At 36.7% G+C, this 24,629-nt stretch overlaps 1 protein-coding gene across 1 annotated transcript in view; it reads right to left on the bottom strand.

Moving 5' to 3' along the window:
• The window catches only part of Tex15 (testis expressed 15, meiosis and synapsis associated), a 64,475-nt gene that overhangs the window by 38,446 nt on the left and 1,400 nt on the right, over positions 1-24,629 (bottom strand). Inside the window, exons 2-3 of the mRNA XM_070016239.1 lie at positions 11,054-11,129; positions 6,166-6,316 (exon numbers count right to left, since the gene is read on the bottom strand). Of these exons, the coding sequence (XP_069872340.1) occupies positions 6,166-6,316; positions 11,054-11,056 (154 nt within the window). The 5' untranslated portion in view covers positions 11,057-11,129. The remainder of the gene's footprint in view (positions 1-6,165; positions 6,317-11,053; positions 11,130-24,629) is intronic.

The following is a 24,629-nucleotide window of genomic DNA, read 5'->3' as shown; positions in this document are numbered from 1 at the left end:
AAGCAAGGCTAGCGTTCTACCACTTGAGCCACAGCACCACTCCTGGCTTTTTCTGTTTATGTGGTACTGAGGAATCAAACCCAGGGCCTTATGCATGCAAGACAAGCACTCTACCACTGAGCCACCTTCCCAGCCCTGGAGGCTATTTTAAACAGTGAAAGTATCAACAAAATTCGATGAAAACAATACTAAAAACTAAAGGACATATTATAGTATGAAAGGTACAATGAGACAACAGAACACTGTCTTCGACTTTAGCTGGGAAGTGTGTGTAAACTGGACAACTCACATTTTTGGCTTCTGTCCCTACGTGTATTGATTCTGAGCTTACAAATAAAACAACTACTGAGTAATGACTGTGAATTTTACCAGGTAAGAAAATTCACAAATTCAGAACTTTTAAGTACTAAGAGCTGACTATAAGGAGCAAGGCAATTTCTCTATATATGAATATAATTAAAATTATATATTAATTATATTAATAATTAATTATATGACTATAATTAACAATTATTTCTTATGTTTAATTATTAAATCCAGTCAACAGAATGAGTAAAGTATTAGAGAATCACCAGATTCTCAACTCTCACATTTTCATCACGGACTCAAAATTAATTTTCATTTTAGAATTTGTAGCAATTATTACAATTTTTGATAGTTTTAAACATATCTTTTTGTGGATCTTTGCTTTTTTTTTTTTTTATTGTCGGGCTTGAACTTTGGGCCTGGGTGCTAACCCTCAGCTCTTCAGTTCAAGGTGAGGGCTCTACCATTTGAGCCACAGCTCCACTTCCTGTTTTTTTGGTGGTTTATTGGAGATAAGAGTCCCGTAGACTTTCCTTGCCAGGGATGGCTTTGAACCGATTTTCAGATCTCAGCCTGCTGAGTAGCTAGTATTATAGGCATGAGTCACAGGTGCCCCTTTCCACCACTTTGTCTTAGAACAAAGGAATGGGGGAAGGTCCATGCAACAGGAATACTCACAAGGCACTATGTTGGAAATTAACTTTACAACTTGGGGGGTAGGGAGAGAAGTAGGGGAGAGGAAAGCCAAGAAAAACAAGGAAGGGGGCAACATTGTTTGACAAGAAATGCATTCATTTCCTTACTTATGTGTCTATAATCCTTTACAATCTTCTTTGAAAAAGGTTCCCCCTAACCCTGCCTAGGCTAATATTCTGAAATCCTTTTCCTATGTTTTCTTGGAAGTTTTATAATTTCATTTTTTTTACTTAAACTTTGATCATTTTAAGTTTTTTTGCTACAAAGTAATGTTATGTACTCCATGCTGGCCACAAAACTCATAATCCCTTTGCCTCAACCTCCTGTGTGGTATGCAATATCACAACTGACTTGTTATTCCTTCATATGATATTAGGGTGAAGCTTTTGCCTATGAATGGCCAAATTGTTTTAGTAAAATTTGATGAAGACTTTCTACAACTGAATTATGAAAATCAACTGGAAGAAAATCAATTTGGTATATTTGTGTGGTTCCCAACTGAAATCTGTTTTATTCAATGCATCTATATGTCTTGATTACTGTAGTTATATTAGGATTCAGACAGTATTATAGTTCCATTTACTTTCTTTCCTATTTTTGATTGTTTTACCTATTCTAGTTTGCTTTCCTATATAAATATTATAATAGGCTTGTATGTTTGTAAAATATCATGGAGATTTTGATAGCTACAAAAATAAAGCTATAAACTTTTTGCCTATTCTGGCCTCAAACTGTAGTCCTCTTGACCTCTGCTTCCCAAATAGCAAGGATTACTGGCATGAATCACTATATCCTGTTTCCTTGACTTTTTAGACTGATAAATTTCCAATATTATGTTGAGTAAGTGGTGAAACAAAGGTGAGGCATGATATTGTGTTTCTATAGTCCTTTCTACCCTTGGGTACTGAAGCAAGAGAATTGCTTAAGCCCAGGAATTCAAGTCAACACTGAAGAATCTTGTCTCAAACAAAAATGAGAATATTCATTAATACATTTTAGGGTATAATTCATGCTTTGCAGCACTCAATTTGCTTATATTTGTCAGGACTTCTGCATCAACAATCATAATTGATATTGGCCTGTGCCTTTTCTTCTTTTTTATTTGTTTGGCTTAGGAACAAGTTTAATACTGACTGACCCTGTCATAAAATGATTTTGTATACCTCAATTTCCTGGAAGAAAATATATACAAATTATATTCTTTAAAACGCTTAGAATTCTCCAGTGAGGCTAATCTGACCATCCATATCTAAAAATGTGAAATGCTCTAAAATCTGAAACTGTCTAAGCATGATGACAATACTTTAACAAACTATCAGAGAATTTTTTTGTTTTTGTTTTCTTCATCTTGGGAGCTTGAACTAAGAGCCTGGGCCCTGTCCCGGAGGTTTCTCTGCTCAAGGCTAGCACTCTACCACTGAGCTACACCTTCCACTTTTGTCTTTTTATGATGCTTAATTGGAGATATAAGTCTCATGGATTTGCCTTGCTTATATTGACTTCACATCAAGATTCTCAGATCTCAGTCTTCTGAGTAGCTAGGATTACAGGTAAAAGCACCTGGTTGGTATCAAGGTATTTTGAATTTCAGACTTGCAGTGAGTGATGCTCGGCTTGTATTACCAAGTTCAGGAAGTTCCATTCCTTTATTCGAGTTTACCATGAAAGGGTTTGGATTTATCAAAATATTCTTTTTATACTTATATATTTTTTTTAAACTGTATTTTTTTTTCTTTTCTTTTTTGGTACTGGGGATCGAACCCAGGACGTTGCACTTGCTAGGCAAGCGCTTTGCCACTGAGCTACATCCCAGCCCTTATACTTATATTTTTATGATTATTTGATTTTTGTATAATAGATGAACTGATTTTCCAATGGTGAGCCATACCTAGGATAAATTCAACTAAATAGTTTGAAATTTTTTGTGTATTACTAGTTTGCTAATGTTCTGTGGATGTTCTATATTCCTGACAATGTCAGTCTATAGATTTCTTGTTTTCTAAAATTAGGGTAAATATTACCTATTGCATATGGCAACATTCTCTTTTATCTCCTGAAAGACATTATCAGAGAACCCTGCATTCATCAGTGAACACAGCTAGGCCTGGAGCTTTCCACTGAAAAAGATTGCTTGTTTTATTTCTTTAACAACAGAAACAGATTTATTCATATCACCTATTTCTTCTTGTGTGTTTTAGCAGACTGTAGATTTAAGGAATTGGAACATTCCATCTAGAATATAATAACCTGTGGGCACAGAGTTGTTCATAGTATTCTTTAAGCTTTTAATGTACTTGAGATATACAATGATGCTATTTCTTTCACCTCTAATATTAGTAATTTGTCTTTTTTTACAGGTTTAAAAGTTTTATCGATCTTCACAAAAAAACCTGATAGTTTTTTTTCCCTTCTAATTTCATTGAATTCTTTTCGAACTATTTTTTCTTCTGCTTGTTCACTATAAATATCATTTGCAACTTCTATATTTATTTTGAATTTTTGGTGGAGTCTGATTCCAGGTCCTGGATTGTGAGCCAAACCCCTAGGTTCTTTATTTTATCTTTTGCCAGTCCTGGGGCTTGTGAACTCAAGGTTTGGGCTCTGTTCCTGAACTTCTTTTGCTCAAGGCTAGCACTCTACCATTCAATATGAGCTTTGCACTTGCTAAGCTGACACTTTACCACTTGAGTCATACCCCTAAATCCAGGGCTTACATTTTTTGTCCAGGGCCAGACTCAAGACTGTAGTTCTCATGTTTCTCAGGTAGCTGGGATGATAGTTGGGTACACCATATCTGGCTACTTGTTGAGATGGGGCCTAAACAGCTTTAGATCCAGGCTTGATCCTTCATCTCTGCTTCTCAAGCAGGTATGACTGCAGCTATGATTACAGGAATGAGGCACCATGCTCCTCCTGGACTTTTTTTTTTTTTTTTTGGGTCTGGTCGTGGGGCCTGAACTCTGGGCCTGGGCGCTGTCCCTCAGCTCTTCAGCTCAAGGCTAGCGCTCTACCACTTGAGCCACAGCGCCACTTCCGGATTTTTTTCTTTTTGCTTATGTGGTGCTGAGGAATCGAACCCAGGGCCTCATGCATGCAAGGCAAGCGCTCTACCACTGAGCCACCTTCCCAGCCTTGGACTTTTCTTTTGAAAAGTATCCTTGAATGCTATAAATTTCATTCTAGGTATGAAATCCCTAAAATCTTATATTTTCACGCTTGACATTTCTCTTGAGATTTCTTCTTTGACATGTGTTACTTAGAAATATTTTTGCCTAATCTTCTAGTATTTGGGGATTTTTCCAGATGTTATTGCTCTTAGTCCACTGTGGTCTAAGAACAAGTATTTTAAGAGGTGTGTCACATATTCACAAGTTTCTTTGGAGTTTTAGAAGAACATGTATTAAGCTATTGTTGGAGTAGTCTACAAATGTATATTATGTCCAGCTGATTTATGGTGGAGTAGAATTCTATTATGCTCCTATACATTTTTCTTTCAGCCTGGACATACTCATTTTTAATAAAGGGATATTGACATTTCCATAATAGTAGATTTGTTTATTTTTCTTTATGTCTAAGACCAGGACTCAAACTCAATACCTGATGCTTTTATTATTCGTTATTGCTCTACCAATTGAGCCACACATTCCTCAAACCTCTTGATTTATTTCTCCTTGCATTTTTATCAGTTTTGCCTAAGCTTTTGATTATTCTATTGTTCAGTTCTAAATATTCTATTTAGTTAGCATTACATTTCTTTGATAAAATTTTCTATTTTTTAAAAATTTGTTTCAAGATTATAATAGCTTGTTCAAACATTTTAAAAAAGCCTTGTGAGGCAATCCAAACATTTGTATCATCTCAGCACTGGCAAGTATTAAACATCGTTTCTCAGTCCAAGTTTAGATTTTCCTGGTTGTTGGTAATAGAAACAATTTTTTATTTTGTCTTGGACATTTTTGGGTATTGTTAAAATCATGCTGGCAGGAAAAACTGCTGGCAGTGAAAGGGGAGCAGTAACACTCTATCATCAAGTAGTGTTAAAGTCCTTGCTCTCCACAGGACCTCCTCTGATACCCTGAGGGTATTCTGTTGCCAGTGAAAACAAGGAATTACCAGAGTACTACTCAGCCTTACTGACTTTGTGAAGAGAATGAATACCTTGTAATTGCTGAGTGAGGCAGAAATCCAGGCTCTGCACTTTGTTTTCAAGGACTATCCATCCCACTGGGCACTGGTGGTTCAACCTGTAATCCTAGCTACTCAGGAGGCTGAGATCTGAGGATCATCGTTCAAAGCCAGCCCAGGCAGGAGATAAGCTTATCTCCAATTAACCACCAGAAAACTGGAAGTGGTGGTATAGCTCAAGTGGTAGAGCGCTTGCTTTGAGCAGGCCCAGAGTTCAAGCCCCACAACTGACAAAACAAAACAAAACAAACAAAAAACCCTATCCATCCCAAAAGGACACTCATTATCAGAGAGGAGGAGTGAAAATCTACTGACACTATAGGGTAGTGGATGGTAGAAATAAGAACTAGTTGCTGCTCTATGATGGAAGTTCAAGCTAGTACTTGGTTTCTTCTGCCACCCCATTTATGGGCAGGAAGGAGAGACATAAGTCTCAGTCCTCCACTTAACATTGCTGACACAAGATGCAGTGCCCCTCTATCCCTGGCGTATTTTTCAGGAGCAGTATGTTTAACTTTAAGCAGGTATCTACTCCTCTTATTGTCCCCTTTTTATACTCTATGGCAAAAAATAGGATTTTTTTTTCAGGCTTTTAACTTTGTGTGCGGGGAAGTCTGTACCAGTTACTTTTAAGTTGTAGGGATTCAGTCTGAGATATATAGGAAACAAAAAAAAAAAAAAAATCCAGGAAACATTGTTCTATCATTCCCTGATTATGAAGTTCCTTGTTTTTACCTTTAAAAATCTTACATTGTTTTTACATGTTATGTGTGGGGTTTTTATGGTACTTACTGAGATGGACCGGAGACAAATGTCTATTCCATTTTGTGTAGAAGCAGAAGTACACGTGTACTTAAGGAATTAAGAGACCTGACTTAACCCAATTTCATATGCAGTCAAAGAACAGATGAACATAGATTAACAATCAGAGAAACACAGGAGTTATTTTTAAAATCTCATTTATCATAGCAATTTTACCTTTCTCAGTTGTCCTCCTGATCTTTGGAATAGTGAATTTCTTCAAAGGACTGACTTCTATACCTCTAGTGGATAAAGGTTTACTGGTTGAACTCATTTTCCATAATGTCTTGGGCTTAGCAAATTTTTTCATTTCCATTTTGTTGGTGGCCTAAAATCAACCCAAAATTATTAAATAATAAATATTTAAAGAGCACAGTTGTTAAAACATGTAAAAATTCTTCAATGGAATTGAATAATATATTCTTAGTGACAATGTCAACATGTTTCAATTTCAATTTTCCAGGTTACCCCAAATAGAAATTAGTAAACAATTCTGGTTTTATGTATTAAATTTTAGTTTACAACAGACTTTTTCCTTATAATTTATATAATTGTGATTAGGTAACTAAGAACTTTGTTCTTGAAAAGCTTAAAAATGTCCAGATAAAGTAATTTTCATAAACATGTGGTAAAATTTCTGCCAAGTATTCTATTCTTTAAAAGTACTTACCAATTCAACTGTTATCAGATATTCTCATTACTTCAATATAACTGACTATAAGATAAAGTTATGGAAGTTGTAAATAAATTACATGACTATTCCTATAGTTAGTAATGTGGTAAGCTCTATAATATCCTTCCACAAAGGCCTAAGATGATATCATGTATTATTATACTAGTAGTAACAAAGGTATTCCTCCTCTTTCTTGCTTCTCCAATCCTCATCACCCCTGACCCTAACATTTTTTAACCTCTCAAGAACTGAAACTGATACTGAAGGGAAGCTATGGAGCTCACACAAGACAATTTTTTTTTTTGGGGTCCGGTCGTGGGGTCTGAACTCTGGGCCTGGGCACTGTCCCTCAGCTCTTCAGCTCAAGGCTAGCGCTCTACCACTTGAGCCACAGCGCCACTTCCGGATTTTTTCCTTTTTGCTTATGTGGTGCTGAGGAATCGAGCCCAGGGCCTCAGGCATGCAAGGCAAGCGCTCTACCACTGAGTCACCTTCCCAGCCCCAAGACAATATTTTTTATCTTTTATGCCATATCATAACATGTCCCATGAGCTTCCTGTTACCAATCAACTACTTGCTCTAAACATTAGAACACAATGAAAATTAATAGATGACAAAATCCTTATAGAAGAATCAAAAAGGAAAACAATCTATATAAGGTTCAAAGAATTATCTCCCAATCCTCATTCTTCCTGTGCCCCTCTGAAAGAGGATTGTGCAATCTCCAATTAATTACGAATCAGAGTATACAGTAAAGAATGGATGGAGACCTCTAGAAAGAAGAAAACTAGCCCTTTCATTGACAAATACTAGTGGTATGCTGTGTAAATATAAAGATGTTGCCTTCTAACAAGAAAACCAAAAACTAAAGGTAGAGACAATGGTAAGGACTGCTGTGTTCACCTGACATCTTATTAAGGAGAAAACTAATTTATTCATAAATTAATAAATTATAAACTAATAATGCAAATCTCCCCTGAATTAGCTATGATTTTTGTTAACAGCATACTGTGGTATTTGTTCTACTTCTTTAAAATAAAACTTATTATTTATGTTCATATTTGTACCTTTATTATTCATGCTTTCTAGCCCCTCTTTCATGTACTTCCTATTTAAAAATACAAACATTTGTTGGGTGCCAGTCGGCTCCAGCCTATAACCCTAGCTATTTAGGAAATTGAGATCTGAGGTTTGTGTTTTGAAGCCAGCCCAGACAGACAAATCTGAGAGACTCGTCACCAATTAGCCAGTAAAAGGTCAGAAGTGGCTCGAGGAGCTCAGCCTTGAGTGAAAAAGCAAGTAAGAGTAAGAGGCCCTGATTTAAATCTCCTGTACTAGCACCAAAAATAACTTAATTAATAAGAATTCTAACATCTCACTATTTTATCAGGTCTAATCGGTGGCACTGACATTTCAAAGCTTATCACTATTTTCATATACAGTTGTTTTTGGCTTTTTTAAAACTTTATTTATTTATTTTGGGGGGAGGGGATGATGGACACAGGTCCTGGCACTGTCCCTGAGCTTTTGTACTCAAGGCTAGTGCTCTACCACTTGAGTCACAAGTCCATTTATGGCCTTATGGTAGTTAATTGTAGATAAGAATCTCATAGATTTTCATGCCTGGGTCAACTACAATCCTCAGATCTCAGCTTCCTGAGTTATTACAATTACAGGTGTGAACCACTGATACCCAGTTTTTTCCCACATCTTAATCTCATTATTTCCTTAAAAAATACTTTGTATCTAGAATTCGAAAATCTTGTGTTTAATCTGATTCTCTCTTGTTGAGTTATCTTATAATTGATTATAATACATACATTTACATATGTATATCTCTCCCCTCCCCAACACACACTGGTATATTTCCCCTAAGATCATATTCCTTGGATCCTGGTATAGGTACAAAGACATAACTAGAACAATGGACTGGAATAAAGACCCCCAAATAAGCCCTCACTTATGCATGTAATAAAATGATGTTTCTCAAGGATGTCATGGTTACTTAGAAGTCACTTCTCCAATGGGAAAACAGTCTTTGCAACAAGTAGTACCTAAATAAATTAGCTATCCACATGTAAAAGAATGAAGCTGGACCTTTAAACTATGTGTAAAATTAACTCAAAGTAGATCAACGATCTAAACATAAGAAAATGTAAAACTGCTACAAGAAAGCCTAAGGGTGTTTGGAGTTAGGTCATTTAAGGAGGCAGTAGGTCTTGGGAGGTGGTGCCATCATGAATGGGATTAGTGCCCTTATATAAAGACCCCAAAGACCTATCTTTGTAAGAACAGAGCAACAAGACAATTGTCTACAAACGGAACTAGAAAGCAATCTCTTAAAGATACTGAATCTGTCAGCAGCCTGATCTTAGATTTCCCAGACTCCAGAACTATGAGAAATAATTTGTTTTTTATGAATTACCCAATTTATGGTATTTTGTCAGTATCCCAAATGCACTGGTAGGCTTTTTAGAAGGTTTTCTATAAGTCAAATTGCACTGATCTTTAGTCATCAAGGTCACAATCAAAACAATTCTGATGAATATAAGGACAAGAGCTCATATAAAATTTATTTCCATACTTATGTCTATATATATGTGTATGGTCCAGGCAAATATAGAACCTTGTACAAAAAATGTTTGTCAATATATATCTGTCAACTTGGTGACCGGGTAGGGGTTTGAAGAAAAGTTAAACCAAACACTGTTTTTCATTGACTGTAAGCTTGAAACCAAGCTTTCTTGAAGAGCCTGAGGATGTTCCTGAACTATCAGTATTCCACACTGTTGAACAATTCAGTCAAGAGCCTCTAGCTGACCCTCAGATTATTTTTTCTTACTGCCTTCAGATTCCACATCTATGGATCCATTATTAGAGGACATTCTAATCTATGTAAATGTGTAGTTTATCCAATGATTTACATGTCAATATTTTGTGTGTATATAATAAATTTCAGTTACATTGTAGTGAACTCATGAGATTCTGTACTTTATTTTCTTTATGCCCATTTTGGGATTTGACTGTAGGTGGCTTAAAACTGGGAAAGGACATCTTTGGTGCCTAAATGTAGGATAATAATGACCACAGAGCTGCCTTTTTCTTTCTCTCAGTCTTATATATAGTAAAAGTTATTATTTTTTAAATACTCACCAATTTGCTATTTAATAGAAAATTGGAAACTGGGTGTCAGTGGTTTATGTCTATAATCCTACCAGTATAAGGAGTCAGAGATCAAAGAATCATAGTTCAAAGCCAGCCAGAATAGAAAAGCCCTTGAGTCTATACCTCTAAAATAACAAGCAAAACACCAAGCTCAAGCAGTAGCAGGGTTGAGTGAAAGCCAAGAGTACTGAGGCCATGAGTTCAAGCCATGGCATGCACACAAAAAAATGGAGACTATCTTTACCTGACTTATGTAACTTTAACCCCTTTGTACATCACGTTTATAATAAAAAATTAAAAGAAAATTTAAAAAGAAAAATGGAGAATAGCAAAGTTTGTATAATAATAGACATTTACACTTTCAATTATACTTAAAATGGCTGTTAAGACTTACATCAGATCATTTTTCTTTCTAATTTTCCTTTTTATTGTTGGTTGTGGGGCTTGAACTCTGGGTCTGGGCACTGTCCCTGTGCTCTTCAGCTCAAGGTGAGCCCTCTACTACTTGATCCACAGCTCCACTTCTGCTAGTGGTTTATTGGAGGTAAGAGACCCACGGACTTTCCTGCCTGGGCTGGCTTTGAACCATGATCTTCAGATCTCAGCCTCCTGGGTAACTAGGATTACAGGTGTGAGCCACCAGCGCCCAGCATCTCATTTTCTCATTTACAGTGCCACCATCAAATCTCAGAGTTTTCGATTTTAGAGAATTCCTGGCCTATGTGGGGACTACCAAATCCTTCTGGAGAAGATAAGCCAGTATTAAAGTTCAGTTAGTCCTATTTCTGTGGAGATAATCACTGTGCTTCAGAGACAATAGCTTGTGACAACTACAAAGCAATTCCAGTAGTTATTTGAACTCATTACCAGAAAATAATGTGTATTTGTAATGTCAATACAAAACCCATGAACATGACTATATACTATTGATTCTTATTTTATAGCACAACCTGTATGGCTTCTTAAAATCAATAACCATATTGGATGCAAAATAAATTTGTTTTTCTAGTTTATAATGTAACAGCCCAGATGAATTAAGATACTACCCAATAGAAATTTACTTCAAGGATAAATGTTTGCATATTTTAATTATGCTAATGTATAATATATTCTCTTCATGTATCTTCTTTTACAGTCACATTAATCAACTTTAAAATAAAATCATTTCCAAAATGTAGATTGAAAAAAATCACATTATAGTAGGAAAGCCATTATTTAAATACTTACCATTCTTCAATTGCATTGAGGATCATACAATTATGATCAGGATTCAGTCCATACATGAAAAATGATAAAGGAATATCTATTTAAAATGAAAAAAGAATCAAAATTATAGCAAACATTTCTCCCAGCATTGTGTCTTTATTTTTTTTGGGGGGGGGGGGGAAGGGGACAGTACTGAGGCTTGAACACAAAGTCTCACTCAACTTTTTTCACTCACTGCTGACATTCTAGCACTTGACCACACATCTCTACTTCTGGCTTGCTGTTTAACTGGAGATAAGAGTCTCTCGAATTTGTCTGCCTGGGCTGACTTCAAACAATGTTTCTCAGATCTCAACCTCCTAAGTAGCTAGAATTATAGATAAGACTTCCTAGCTTCCAGCTCAGAATTATGTATTTATTGTCTTCTGTATTCAATTTTTCCCTCCTGATTTTTTCCCTCCCTCTCTTTTATTCTTATGTTTCTTTTGGGGAAAAGGAGGAATCTGTTTTCTCCAAGTCTCAATTTCTTTTCTCTCATACCCATTCTTTTTTTTCATGTTTTTTCATTTTCTCTTTCCTTTAGTACATTCTCATCTGCTATTCAGTTTCACTGTGAGCTCACCCATCTTATTCAAACTCTAATGGAGAAAATGGTTTTATGACATTACATACTTAAAAATAAACAGACGTTTGTTCCAACATTTTAATTAATCATTGTAAACAGTTATGATAAATGCTATGTACAGTGGCTTATTTTAGGATCAAAGGTTGGTATTATTGTTCTTATTTTCAAATGAGAAACAGAGTTAGAAAGTTTTAAGAAACTTTCCTAAGCTTACTCAACTGGTAAATTTTCAAAACAAGATTTAGTGCAGTGGATTTTACACCACTGCACAATTCTAATACAGTTCTTAAATTTCTTTCAAGAGGCATGTAAATCTTAAATCTGAATGTATAGAAACAATGAAGAATCATAAGTAGCTCAAATCTTTTTTTTTTTTTTTTGGCATTATTAGGTATTGGATCCACGGCCTCATGCCCTTTTAGGTTGTGTTTTTGAAACAGGGTCTTGCCCATGCTGGTACTGAATTCCTGATCTTACTGCTTCTGTCTCCCTAGTAACTGGCATTAAATGTTCACTCAAATCTTACTGTGATGCTAGACAATTTTAATGTATGCCTTGATGCTCAGATTGTGTTATTTGAATATATGGTAAAATACACGGGGGGCATTAATTCATATATTAGAGCAATACATACTTTAAGAAGGTATTTTTATTAAAAAGTGAAACACCCAGAAAAATTTGAAAATTACTCCAAATTATACATTTCTTTTCTTTTCTGCAAGTTAGCTCTTCAATAAACCAAAAAGTACTATAAGTGAGTTTTTGAAAGGTAAACAGCTAATACAGGAGAAAAATATCTAATAGAGAAACAGCATTATGACATAGCAGATCAACTTCCTCTAGTATTTTTACATACTGTATAGTCAATATATAAACAAAAGTATGTATGATTTATTATTTTGTCTGTTTTATTCAAGTGCAGTACAGAATATGAAATACTTAGCATCACATGGCAAGTATAGTCATGTGATACTAAGAAAACAGCAGGTAAAATTAGATGCCAATCTGGCTGCTAGTGGCTTGTGCCTGTAATCCTAGCTATTCAAGAGGCTAAGAACTGAGGTTCAAAGCCAGCTCAGGCTAACAAATCCAAGAGACTCTTTTCTCCAATTAACCAGCAAAAGTTCAGAAGCAGAGGTGTGGCTCAAATGATAAATCATCAATTATTAAGTGAAAAGGTCAAGGAAAAACATGAGTCATTTAGTTCAAGCCCCAGCAATAAATAGCCAAATACTTTTGTAACTTCAAATTCTTAATTTAGTACATTAAAAATCTGAAGTAAATTTGTAAGTAAATCAAGGCTGGCATAGGCTATCAAACAAGCCCCTAAAACGTAAATACTTTTTTTCTCTACTAGAAGCTATTTAGTGGAGTAACTATGAATTAAATCTGCAGGAGATTTAGTATGCACAGGGATGGTTAAAAAGTTTTTGTTACATTTTGATGTATTCTCTACTGATTCATTTTTCCTCATTAAAACACTCATTTAATGAGGAAAGCAATGACCTAAGGAAAAAAAAAACTTTTCACTTCTTTTTTTTTGGTCAGTCGTGGGGCTTGAACTCTGGGCCTGGGCACTGTCCCTCAGCTTTTCAGCTCAAGACTAGCGCTCTACATTATTTACCATAGCTAAGATATGGAACCAACCCAGATGCCCCTCAGTAGATGAATGGATCAAGAAAATGTGGTATATATACACAATGGAATTCTATGCCTCCATCAGAAAGAATGACATTGCCCCATTTGTTAGGAAATGGAAAAACTTGGAAAAAATTATATTAAGTGAAGTAAGCCAGGCCCAAAGAAGCATAGGTCCCATGGTTTCCCTTATTTGTAATATCTAGTATATGTATGAGTCAAGCAGAAAAGGTCAGATAATGTGATGTCAGGAAAATGAACCCTTAGATATGTATTTTAATGTTTTTTTTTTCTTTCATGCATGTGTTTCTAACGCATTTATAAGATTATCTCTTTGTTGCTTTGTATGTCCCTCCCCCACAGTATAACCCCTGCTTTCACTATATTTGATGTCAGTATAACTTGTGGAGGAGAGGGGGAAAAACCAGTTGTTTAAGGATACAGGTGGACCTGTTGCAACAATGAGAAGTACAAGTTGTCATGTCCAAAACGAGCTTTACAACGTCGGTGCCGTGCGGGGGGGGGGGGGGGGGGGAGGGGGAAGGGGGAGGAAGGAGAAGGATTGGGATTGGGATTGAGGGGGAGGGGGGAGGCTGGGAAGGGATGTGAAGGGTAAACAAAGGAGGAGGCTGCAATGCTTGGTAAGAAATGTACGCATTATCCTGCCCATGTAATTGTAACTCCTCTGTACAGTATGTTCACAAATAAAATAAAATAAAATTAAAAAAAAAAAAAGACTAGCGCTCTACCACTTGAGCCACTGTGCCACATGTATTTCTTTTTTGTGTGTGTGGTTTATTGGAGATAAGAGTTTGACGGCTTTTCCTGCGTGGGCTGGCTTTGAACCTTGATCCTCAGATCTCAGCTTCCTGAGTGAGTAGCTAGGACTACAGGCATGAGCCACCGGCACCTGGCCCTTTCACTTTTTTTTTTTTTTTTTTCCTATTTATGTGGTACTGAGGAATCGAACCCAGGGCTTCATGCATACTAGGCAAGCACTCTACCACTAAGCCATATTCCCAGCCCATTATTTGGGGGTTTTCTTTTCTTTTTTCTTTTGTCAGTCATGGGGGCTGAACCCTGGGCATGGGTGCTGTCCCTCAGCTCTTTAGCTCAAGGCTACCGCCCTACCACTTGAACCACAGCACCACTTCCGGCGTTTTTCTACTTATGTGGTACTTAGGAATTGAGTCCAGAGCCTCATGCACGCAAGGCAAGCACTCTACCTACCACTGAGCCAACTTCCCAGCCCCCCTTTCACTTATTTTAAACCCATTTCAGGAGACAGCTAATGACTTGTCAAGTAATAATTCAGAAACAAAGTGTCCACAAAAAACATGCTTTGGATGTATGAAAAAACCAAAAGAAGTATCAGTTCCCCAGGAAATTATACAGCAAGACTGAACTGAGAGAAACAATATCAACTTAAGCAAAGTTTTAAGTTTGTTTGAACAGATGCAAAGAAATAATCACTGAAAGAATAAAGTGAAAAATCCATTCCACACAAGTTCTACAATGTAGATAAATATTTGAACACTAAACTATCTTTTAAAGCAGTCTGTGTTTAAGAGAAGTAACTCACAGGTATCTCTGGGGTGCAGGGAAAAAATGCTAATCTATTTGGTGAGTGTACTATATTAAGTATATATTACACTTACAGTCACTGGCTCTACAAGCAGTGAGATCTAACAGAAACATTAATGAAATGACCCGTTTTACTGGTTTAGGGAACTAAAAGGCAGCAGTAGTTCTCAAATTGTGTATACCAGATCAGCAGCATCAGTATCACCTGGGAACTTGCTAGAACTACAAAGTCTTCAACCTAGACCTACCTAGGTGTTCTAAGCCCAGTAATCTGTGGTCTGACAAGTTGTCTAGGCTGATACAGGTTGAGATCCACTTATCTAAATTATGAGGAAAACATCCACTCAGCTAATAACATTTTCTTCCATTTTTTAGAATTAGTAATCCTCTGAACCAATGTCAATCAGTATGATTGGAACAGAACTTAGAAAGTGGAAAAACCTCCCATGCTCCTGGATTAGAAGGATCAACACCGGGAAAATGAAAATACTTCCCAAGGCTATCTACAAATTCAATGCCATACCTATCAATATTCCAAACTCATTCTTCAAGGAAATAGAAGAGACAATCCAAAAATTCATATGGAACAATAAAAGACCCCGAATAGCAAAAATGATCCTTAACAGAAAGAATAGTGCTGGAGGAATATCAATACCAAATTTCAAACTACTACAAAGCCATAATAATCAAAACAGCTTAGTACTGGCACAAGAACAGACCTCAGGACCAATGGAATAGAACTGAAAACCCAGAAATGAACCCACAGACCTATAGCCATCTAATCTTTGATAAGGGAGCTAAAAAAATAGAATGGAAGACAGCCAGCCTCTTCAGTAAATGATGCTGACAAAATTGATTAATCACTTGTAGAAAACTAAAGCTAGATCCTTATATATCACCCTGCACCAGAATTAGCTCCAAATGGATCAAAGACCTCGGAGTCAAAGCAGACACTCTGAAAACATTACAGGATGGAATAGGAGAAACCCTAGGTCTCCTTGGCACAGGCCGAAATTTTCTTGATAGAGACCCAGAAACACAACAAATCAAAGAAAGGTTGGACAAATGGGATTGCATGAAATTGCAGAGCTTCTACATGGCAAAGGACATAGCTAGCAAGATCAATAGGAAGCCCACGGATTGGGAGAAGATCTTCACTAGCCATACAACGGATAAGGGTCTCATATCTAAAATATACTTGGAACTCAAAAAATCCTCCAACAACAAATCCTCAAAGAAACAACTGCCCAATAAATAAGTGGGCTAAAGACTTAAGAGAGAAACTTCTCTGAAGAGGAAAGAACAGCCAACAGACACATAAAGAAATGCTCAACCTCCCTAGCCATAAAAGAAATGCAAATCAAAACAACATTGAGATGCCCCCTTACCCCTGTTAGAATGGCTATAATCAAGAACTCTAATAACAACAGATGCTGGAGGGGGATGTGGCCAGAAGGGAACCCTACTGCATTGTTGGTGGGAGTGTAAACTTGTTCAACCACTTTGGAAAGCAGTATGGAGGTTCCTCAGAAGACTCCACATAGAGCTCCTCTATGACCCAGCAATCCCACTTTTGGGCATTTACTCAAATGATCACAAACAAGACCATACGAAAGCTACCAGCACAACTATGTTTATTGCAGCATTATTTACCATAGCTAAGATATGGAACCAACCCAGATGCCCCTCAGTAGATGAATGGATCAAGAAAATGTGGTATATATACACAATGGTATGCCTCCATCAGAAAGAATGACATTGCCCCATTTGTTCGGAAATGGAAAGATTTGGAACAAATTATATTAAGTGAAGTAAGCCAGGCCCAAAGAAACATACATCCCATGGTTTCCCTTATTTGCAATAACTAGTATATGTCTGAGTCAAGCAGAAATGGTCAGATAAGTTGATGTTAGGGGAAATGAATTCCAAGATAAGAACTCAAATGTTTTTTCTTTCTTGCCATTGTTTCTAACATATTTATAAGATATTTCTTTGTTGCTTTGTATGTCCCTCTCCCACAGTATAACCCGTTTTCACTGTATTTAATGTTGGTATAATTTGTGGAGGGGAAGGGAAAAAAACAAATTGTTTAAATAGATACAGGTGGACTCATTGCAACAATGAGATGTACAGGACGTTATGTTGAAAAACAAACTTTACAACTTTGGCATGGGGGGGTGTACCTACAAATGAAGGTACAAGACAAAAGAAAATATAGTTTTTTTTAAGGCGTGGCAGGTAGCAATTCATTTAATAAATACTTATCAAGCAGTAACCTTATTCCAGGCACACTGCAAAAAGGAAAGACAAGGAAGTAGAAAAGAACTGTGAAAGTCCACAATGTTATCGAGTACCATATGGAATATGGTAAGCCTATCTAAATACAAATAACATAGATGACCTAATTCTTGTTATACACAAATTTGGTGATGACATAGATAATATATGAAAGCAATGGACTGGCAAAGGGAAAAAAATCTATGGCTCTATTCTTTTTTTTTTTTTTTTGCCAGTTGTGGACACTGTCCCTCAGCTCTTCAGTTCAAGGCCACTTTAGCCACAGTGCAACTTTCGGCTTTTTCTGCTTATGTGGTACTGAGGAATCGAACCTAGGGCCTCATGCATGCAAGGCAAGAATTCTACCACTGAGCCACCTTCCTAGCCCCTATGGCTCAATTCTTACTTCCATAATTTTGTGTTAACTTGAAAATCTAACTGTTTTAGATGATGTATTCATGAACTTCTTTAAAAGTTTTTGGGCAGGCTCTTCTCTAGGCCTAAAAAGAATCCTCTAATTATACATATCAAATGAGAATAAAGTTAAAAGTAATTTACATGCTTAAAAGACTATCCCAAGAGCCTAAGCAATGAGAAAAAGTATCACAGGTCCAGATGCTTTTCACCAGGGGGATAATTAAAGTTAAGGGGTCTCCAAGGACTCTCCTGCGGCGTCTAGGAGCTGTAGTAGAAATAGATTAAGTTCCACAAAGAGGTGTACAGGTCGTCTTGATGACAGAGAAAGATGTAAAAATAGCTCAACTCTTCAATCCTCCAATCCTACTCTTATTCTTCATTGGATATTTGGTGTGGTTTGACTGAAATAGAGCTACTCTTGGAATTATTCAACTCCGAGAATGATTACTTGGGTTCACTTACCCTTTGACATATCAGGAGTGTTTTATTTTTAAATCTAAGTACTAATTAAAATGAATTCCTTCTATGGAGGAAAGCTATACCTTCTCTTTTAACTGTGTTAAAAAATATTAGAGAAAAACAAGTTAGAATATCAAAAAGTCACCACTTTGCTTTTCCTATGTAGATGAAACAGAGAGAGATGGTTACCTTGCCATGGCAAGGTAGTAGATATGTGGCTAGAAGGATATACAATTTTTAAGTTAATTGTTCTATCAGGCTGTGAGAAATGAGAAACACATCAATCAACATAATGCTAAACTGGTGCATTCTCTGCTCAGCAGGTGGAAATTTCTACACAAAAAGGAGTTTCCCTGCTGGAAAGCAAAGAGGTAAGATTAGTGGCTAATCTGCCATTGTTATGAGACTTTTTAGAAGACTTTAGGGAAATATAAGGAACAATCAGATGATTAAAGTTAACACAATTTTCAAGGGAATAAATAACATAAAACTGAAAAAGTAGTCACAAAAGCACCTTATTTAAAATCATTGTAGGAAACCCATTAATTACTTTCTCAATAACCAACTTCTGAAATTGCTCAACTCTAAAAATCCAAACAATTTATTTTAACTTATGTATAAGAAACACTTAGGTAACAAATTTCTGAGTAGGTCTGACCAACCCTAAATCAACTTTTCTTTTACACTGGCTTGTTCTCTGGTTAAAAAAGTATTCTTCAGCTTCCTTGTAATGTCAATGAAATGTACAGTCATTTTTGTCATTCAAGAAGTTCCTCGTTTTAAAATAGTAAAAATATTTTAAAATAGTAAGCTATCTTTCTGTTAGTCCAAAAATGGTATAGTAGTTACATTTTCTAAGCATATTGGTATGAGAAAGTATTTGCCTTTCATAGTCAGTTGAACCTGAAGTTAAGAAAAAAGGGTCAGTAATGCTTTTGTTTTTCTATTTTGAGGTGAGTCTGTGTAGCTCAGGTTGGTCTCAAAATGGAGAACTTCCTGTTCAGCCTACTGAGTGCTGGTATTGTATACACGTGCACTGTACCACACACAGCTAAGGCATTTAAAAAAGTAATTGGGGTTGGGAATGTGGCTTAGTGGTAGTGCTTGCCTAGCATGCATGAAACCCTGGGATCGATTCCTCAGTACCACATAAACAGAGATAGCCAGAAGTAGTGCTGTGGCTCAAGTGACAGAGTGCTAGCCTTGAGCAAAATAAGCTCAGGAACAGTGCCCAGGCCCTGAGTTCAAGCCCCAGGACTGGTTAAAAAACAAAAAGGTATTTTATTTTATAATGGAGTCAGTGGCAAGAAAGTCACTAACATACAACTGTAATACCTAAATAAGTTTATTATCAATGTGTCCATGAAAAGGGCAGAATGTTTGCATTCATTTATTTAGTCAGTTGTGGGGCTTGAACTCAGGCCCTGAGCACTGTCCCTGAGCCTCTTTGTGCTCAAGACTAGAGCTCTACCACTTGAGCTACAGTGCCACTTCGGGTATGTATGTATGTATGTATTTTTTAATTTATTGTCGGTTGTGGGGCCTGAACTCTGGGCCTGGGCACTGTCCCTCAACTTTTCAGCTCAAGGCTAGCACTCTACCACTTGAGCCACAGTGCCATGTCCGGCTTTTTCTGCTTCTGTGGTGCTGAGGAATCAAACCCAGGGCCTTATGCATGCAAGGCAAGCACTCTACTATTGAGCCACCTTCCCAGCCCCACTTCTGTTTTTTTTGAGAGATAATTGCAGGTGAGACTGTCTGTCAGGGCTAACTTCGAATCATGATCCTCAGATCTTAGCCTCTTGAGTGGTCAGGATTATAAGAATGAGCCACTAGCACCTGGGTTATTTATTTTTTTGGCAGTTCTGGAATTTGAAGGACCTCTAACTTGCAAGGCAGGTAGTCTACCAATTAAGTTGTATCTCCAACCTTTAAGTTTTCAATGAATTTAAGTTAGAGAAGCTAACAACCCACCATTTACCATTCCTCTTTCATATCACAACAAATTAATAACATGCCTTCTTATTAATGTGATAATCAACGAATTTTAAGCTGGGCATAATGGAACACTCCCTGTGATCCCAGCTACTCAGGAGAAAGAGGCAGGAGCATTTCAAGTTTGAAGCCAGCCTACACAAAGTTAGTGAGAGCCTCATGTTACAAACAAAATAAAAACAAAAGCTAAGCTTGGTGCCAGTGGCTCACGCCTGTAATCCTAGCTACTCAGAAGACTGAGATTTGAAGATCAGGTATCACACAAGTCCAGGCAATAAAGTTCATGAGACTCTTATCTCCAATTAACTACCGAAAATCCAGAAGTGGAGCAATAGCTCAAGTGGTAGAGCACTAGCCTTGAACAAAAAAGCTCAGGAACAGCCCAGGCCCTGAATTCAAGTCCTAGGACTAGCATGTACACATGTACACGTACGTACACACACATATACACACAACAACAAAACAAAGAAAAAGCAATGGCTGGCATCTTAGTTCAAGAGGTAGAGCACTTGCCTAGTCATTGTAACATAAAAAAGAGAACAATTTTCATATAATTTGTCTATCTGACTATGGTCACTTTAAAGTTCTAGCTGTTTTGTAACCAATTTCTCAAATATTCTTCATGGCAATCCAATCATGTCTAAAATACTGAAATATGGAAGTACACCAACTGATTTATTTGAAAACTTAAAAATATCTAAAAGCCAAACTTGGATTATTTGATTATTAATCCCTAGAACTAAAGGTGAGTTGGCAAACAAACTTATTTTCCTTGACTTTTATACTATTCTTTTATATATATATATATATATATATATATATATATATATATATATATATATATAAACTAGTCTAACAAAAACTTTAATTCTGCCGGGCGCTGGTGGCTCATGCCTATAATGCTAGCTACTCAGGAGGCTGAGATCTGGGGATCATGGTTCAAAGCCAGCCCAGGCTGAAAGTCTGTGAGACTCTTATCTCTTTTTTTTTTTTTTTTTTGGTCTGGTCGTGGGGCCTGAACTCTGGGCCTGGGCGCTGTCCCTCAGCTCTTCAGCTCAAGGCTAGCACTCTACCACTTGAGCCATAGCACCACTTCCGGCTTTTTTCTTTTTGCTTATGTGTTGCTGAGGAATTGAACCCAGGGCCTCAGGCATGCAAGGCAAGCGCTCTACCACTGAGCCACCTTCCCAGCCCCGACTCTTATCTCTTAAACCACTAGAAAGCCAGAAGTGGAGCTGTGGTTTAAGCAGTAGAACGCTCGCCTTGAGCTGAAGAGCTGAGGGATAGCGCCCAAGCCCAGAGTTCAAGCCCCACGACCAACAAAACAAACAAACAAAAAACTATAGTTCTCAGACTCAGTAACTTGGAAGCAAATAATGTTACTTAAAAAAATTAGCATAAAACCAGATCATGGTGGGTCACACTTAAAATCCTAGCTACTCAGGAAGATGAGATATGTGGTCTGAGGTTCAAAGTCAGCCTGGGCAGGAAAGTCCATGAGGCTCTTTTCTCCAATTAACCACCAAAAAGATGGAAGTGAAGCTGTGTTTCAAGTAGTAAACTAGCCTTGGGCATAAAACCACAGAGCCTATGCTGGTCCTGAGTTCAAGCTCTAGATCAGTACACAAGAAAAGTAAAAAGTAAAAATATGCTCAATCCCAGACCACTACTACCCTATATAATTATACTAGCAAATAATTTGTTGATTTTTAAAAAAATAAAAGCTTTGCTCTCATTTCGACTTGCTTTATTAGTGGTACAGAAATCACAGCAAACCAATGCAACAGTGATACAGGACACTATGTTGGAAATCATCTGTACAATTTGCAGATGGGGGAGGGAAAGAGGGAAAAATGAGGGAGGGAGTAACAAGTTCAATTCAAAATGTATTCACTACCTTATTTATGTAACTGTAACACCTCTGTACATCATCTTGACAATAAAATTAAAATAAAAAATCACAGTGATATTTTCACAATCACACACACACACACACACACACACACACACACACACACACACACACACAGAGCAAGCTTTTCCATCTCCTTCCTTTTTTTTTTTTTTAGTGGTAAGCTGTACTGGAGTTTGAACTCAGGTTCTTGTGCTTACTAGGATGGCTGGTTACCACTTGAATCACATCTCCAGCTATATAACTTTTTATTTTCTCATTCTTAAGCTCTTACATTAAAATGCTTATGGGATGTGGGGGTTGATGACTCAATGCCTGTAATCCTAGCTACTCAGGAGGCTGAGATCCGAGGATAGTGGTTCAAAGCCAGGTGTAAGAAAGTCCATGAGACACCTCTAATTAACCACAAGAAAACCAGAAATGGTACTGTGTCTCAAAGTAGTAGAATGCTAGCTAGCCTTGAGCAAAAAAGCTCAGGGACAGCACCCAGGCCCTAAGTTCAAGCCTTACAACTAACCCAGGAAAAGCTAATGCTTATAGGAACTTGAAATGCCTCTCTCATCTAGGGTATAACACTGCACAAGTTGCAACAAAATGTAGACTACTGGATACAGCAAAAGCCTGGCAATCAAAAACCTAGATTTTGTTATCTAGCTTCTTCAGCTCATAAATCTGAAGAATAACTTAATTTTACTATTGCTACATTTGTTTTGGGTGGCAGTGGGGGAGGACTTCACACTAGAAAATTTTCATAAATATTTCCCTAGGGAAAAAATGAACACTATTTACACATTTTTATATCAAGAGGCCTTTCAAATGTTAGGGCTCAGAGAACACAAAGTATGGCACTTGGTATGCTGAGTATTTGAACTTAAGGAAAATAGAAAGCTTCAGAAGCAGTCATTTTGACCTCCTCCCATCCTCCTGTCTTTCGCTCCTTTATCCCTATAAGCAGGTCACAGAAATTACAACTCCTTTACAAAGCAAGCCCCAATATCTGAAAGGGTCACTCTCTCCTTTCTCTCTGATTCCAGAGAGGTTCTGCCTCATACCTGGGAGGAAGGAATACTACACAGAGAGGCCAAGAAGAATCTCAAAAGATAAGCCTTGCTGGGATTTCCTTCCTATTTTACCATTACATACCATTTGACAAATTATTTTTTTTTTCTTTTTAAAATTACCTTTAAGTGTACAAAGGAGTTGCTACTTAGCCAAGCGGATTATGAACACAATGCAGACCAATTACACGTTAAACAACTATCAATTTATTTTGTATTTTGTCATGTAAAACTTTAAAAACTGTTACACATTTTCTTGTTGCTTTTTTTCTTTTTAGGAATATGGACCATGACACCTTTCTATATCTACACAAATAGTCACTTAAGTTTTTATATATCAAGCTAAGCACTGTGAAGACTTGAGGATGACAAAGGTTCCTGCTGATTTAATATAAGTAATTTACTCTAATTTTGTCTCTCTTACTTTACATTCTTGATGTTCACGACAGAACACCAGAGGTAGCAAAGTTGTGCTTATAAAAGTGTGAAAGAAATGAAAGTATTTAAGAGCGAATAAATGAGAGTGGGTATCATTTTAGAACTGTATCCTCACAAGCTACTCAAATCAGTGATTATCTCTGGATCACTGCCCCAAAAAAATCCTCAAACTAAGTTATAATAGGTTATATTCTCAGAAAATGCTCTTTCAAAATGAGAATTAAGTTTGGATAAAAGATGTGTCTACACATATTCACAGTAGAAGCAGTAGTTGCAGCTCGGTCAAAGTCTCAGCTGTTGTAATTAAAGACAGACCCCTCCCCTCTCAGAAGCAGATGTCCTTAATTTCTAAGGCAGTAATTACATAGGTTCTGCATTACGTAGATCGTACATAAGTATCTTGGGTTTAAAATATGCTTAAGTTTGCTTAGTTTGTATCTTTACCTTGTAAAAATAGAGTTATTTCTATAAAGTTAATTTCTAACACTAATTACTGAACTATAAAACTGAAAGTTTACAAAAATCACCTTACAATATCTCTTTTAAAGACATCAAACCAATGTAAACATCAGTGTTCTAACTGCAGAACAACAGCAAAAAGTCTATTTTTGATTTTTTAAAAAAAGTAACAAAACAGGAGTGGAAAAAGGGCAAGTCTACTTTCACCTTTAATATAGAGGAAAACTGGTTTCAATTGTACAACATATTCAGGGATTTGAGAGTTAACTGGATCCCACTGTACCTAATAGGCCAACTTGTGGGCACTTCAAATTCCTTAAATCATCTTTTTTCCTCCCCTGAAGGCAATGAGAACTGAGAAAAGAAGTAGCACAGAAAAACAGACTAGTTAATCTACCAAAGATTGTAATCACTAATTTTCTAAAATTAACTGTGTATGGCAAAAATGTTGACTGTTTTCCCTAATATAAAGATTTTGCAATCTAGGCACACTAGGTCACCTTTTAATACAATAAAATGTAACTTTATAGTTGAAAAGTGCCAAAGTAGTAGACCAATACTCAAGAAAAAAAAATAATCTTCGGTTTTCTTAAAATAGAGTAAAAGTACTGTATTTTATTTGTTGTGTAGAACATTTTAATATATTAAACTATAAAAATAAGACAAAATGCATAGTAAAATTGAAATTTCAGCTGGTAAGATTTAAATGTCAAGAGTATAAATAGAAGTTATGAT

This window comes from Dipodomys merriami, unplaced genomic scaffold (assembly GCF_024711535.1).
Source record: "Dipodomys merriami isolate MVZ:Mamm:240054 unplaced genomic scaffold, mDipMer1.0.p SCAF_12, whole genome shotgun sequence".
Taxonomy (NCBI): Eukaryota; Metazoa; Chordata; class Mammalia; order Rodentia; family Heteromyidae; genus Dipodomys; species Dipodomys merriami.
This window is presented reverse-complemented; position numbering and strand designations above follow the sequence as displayed.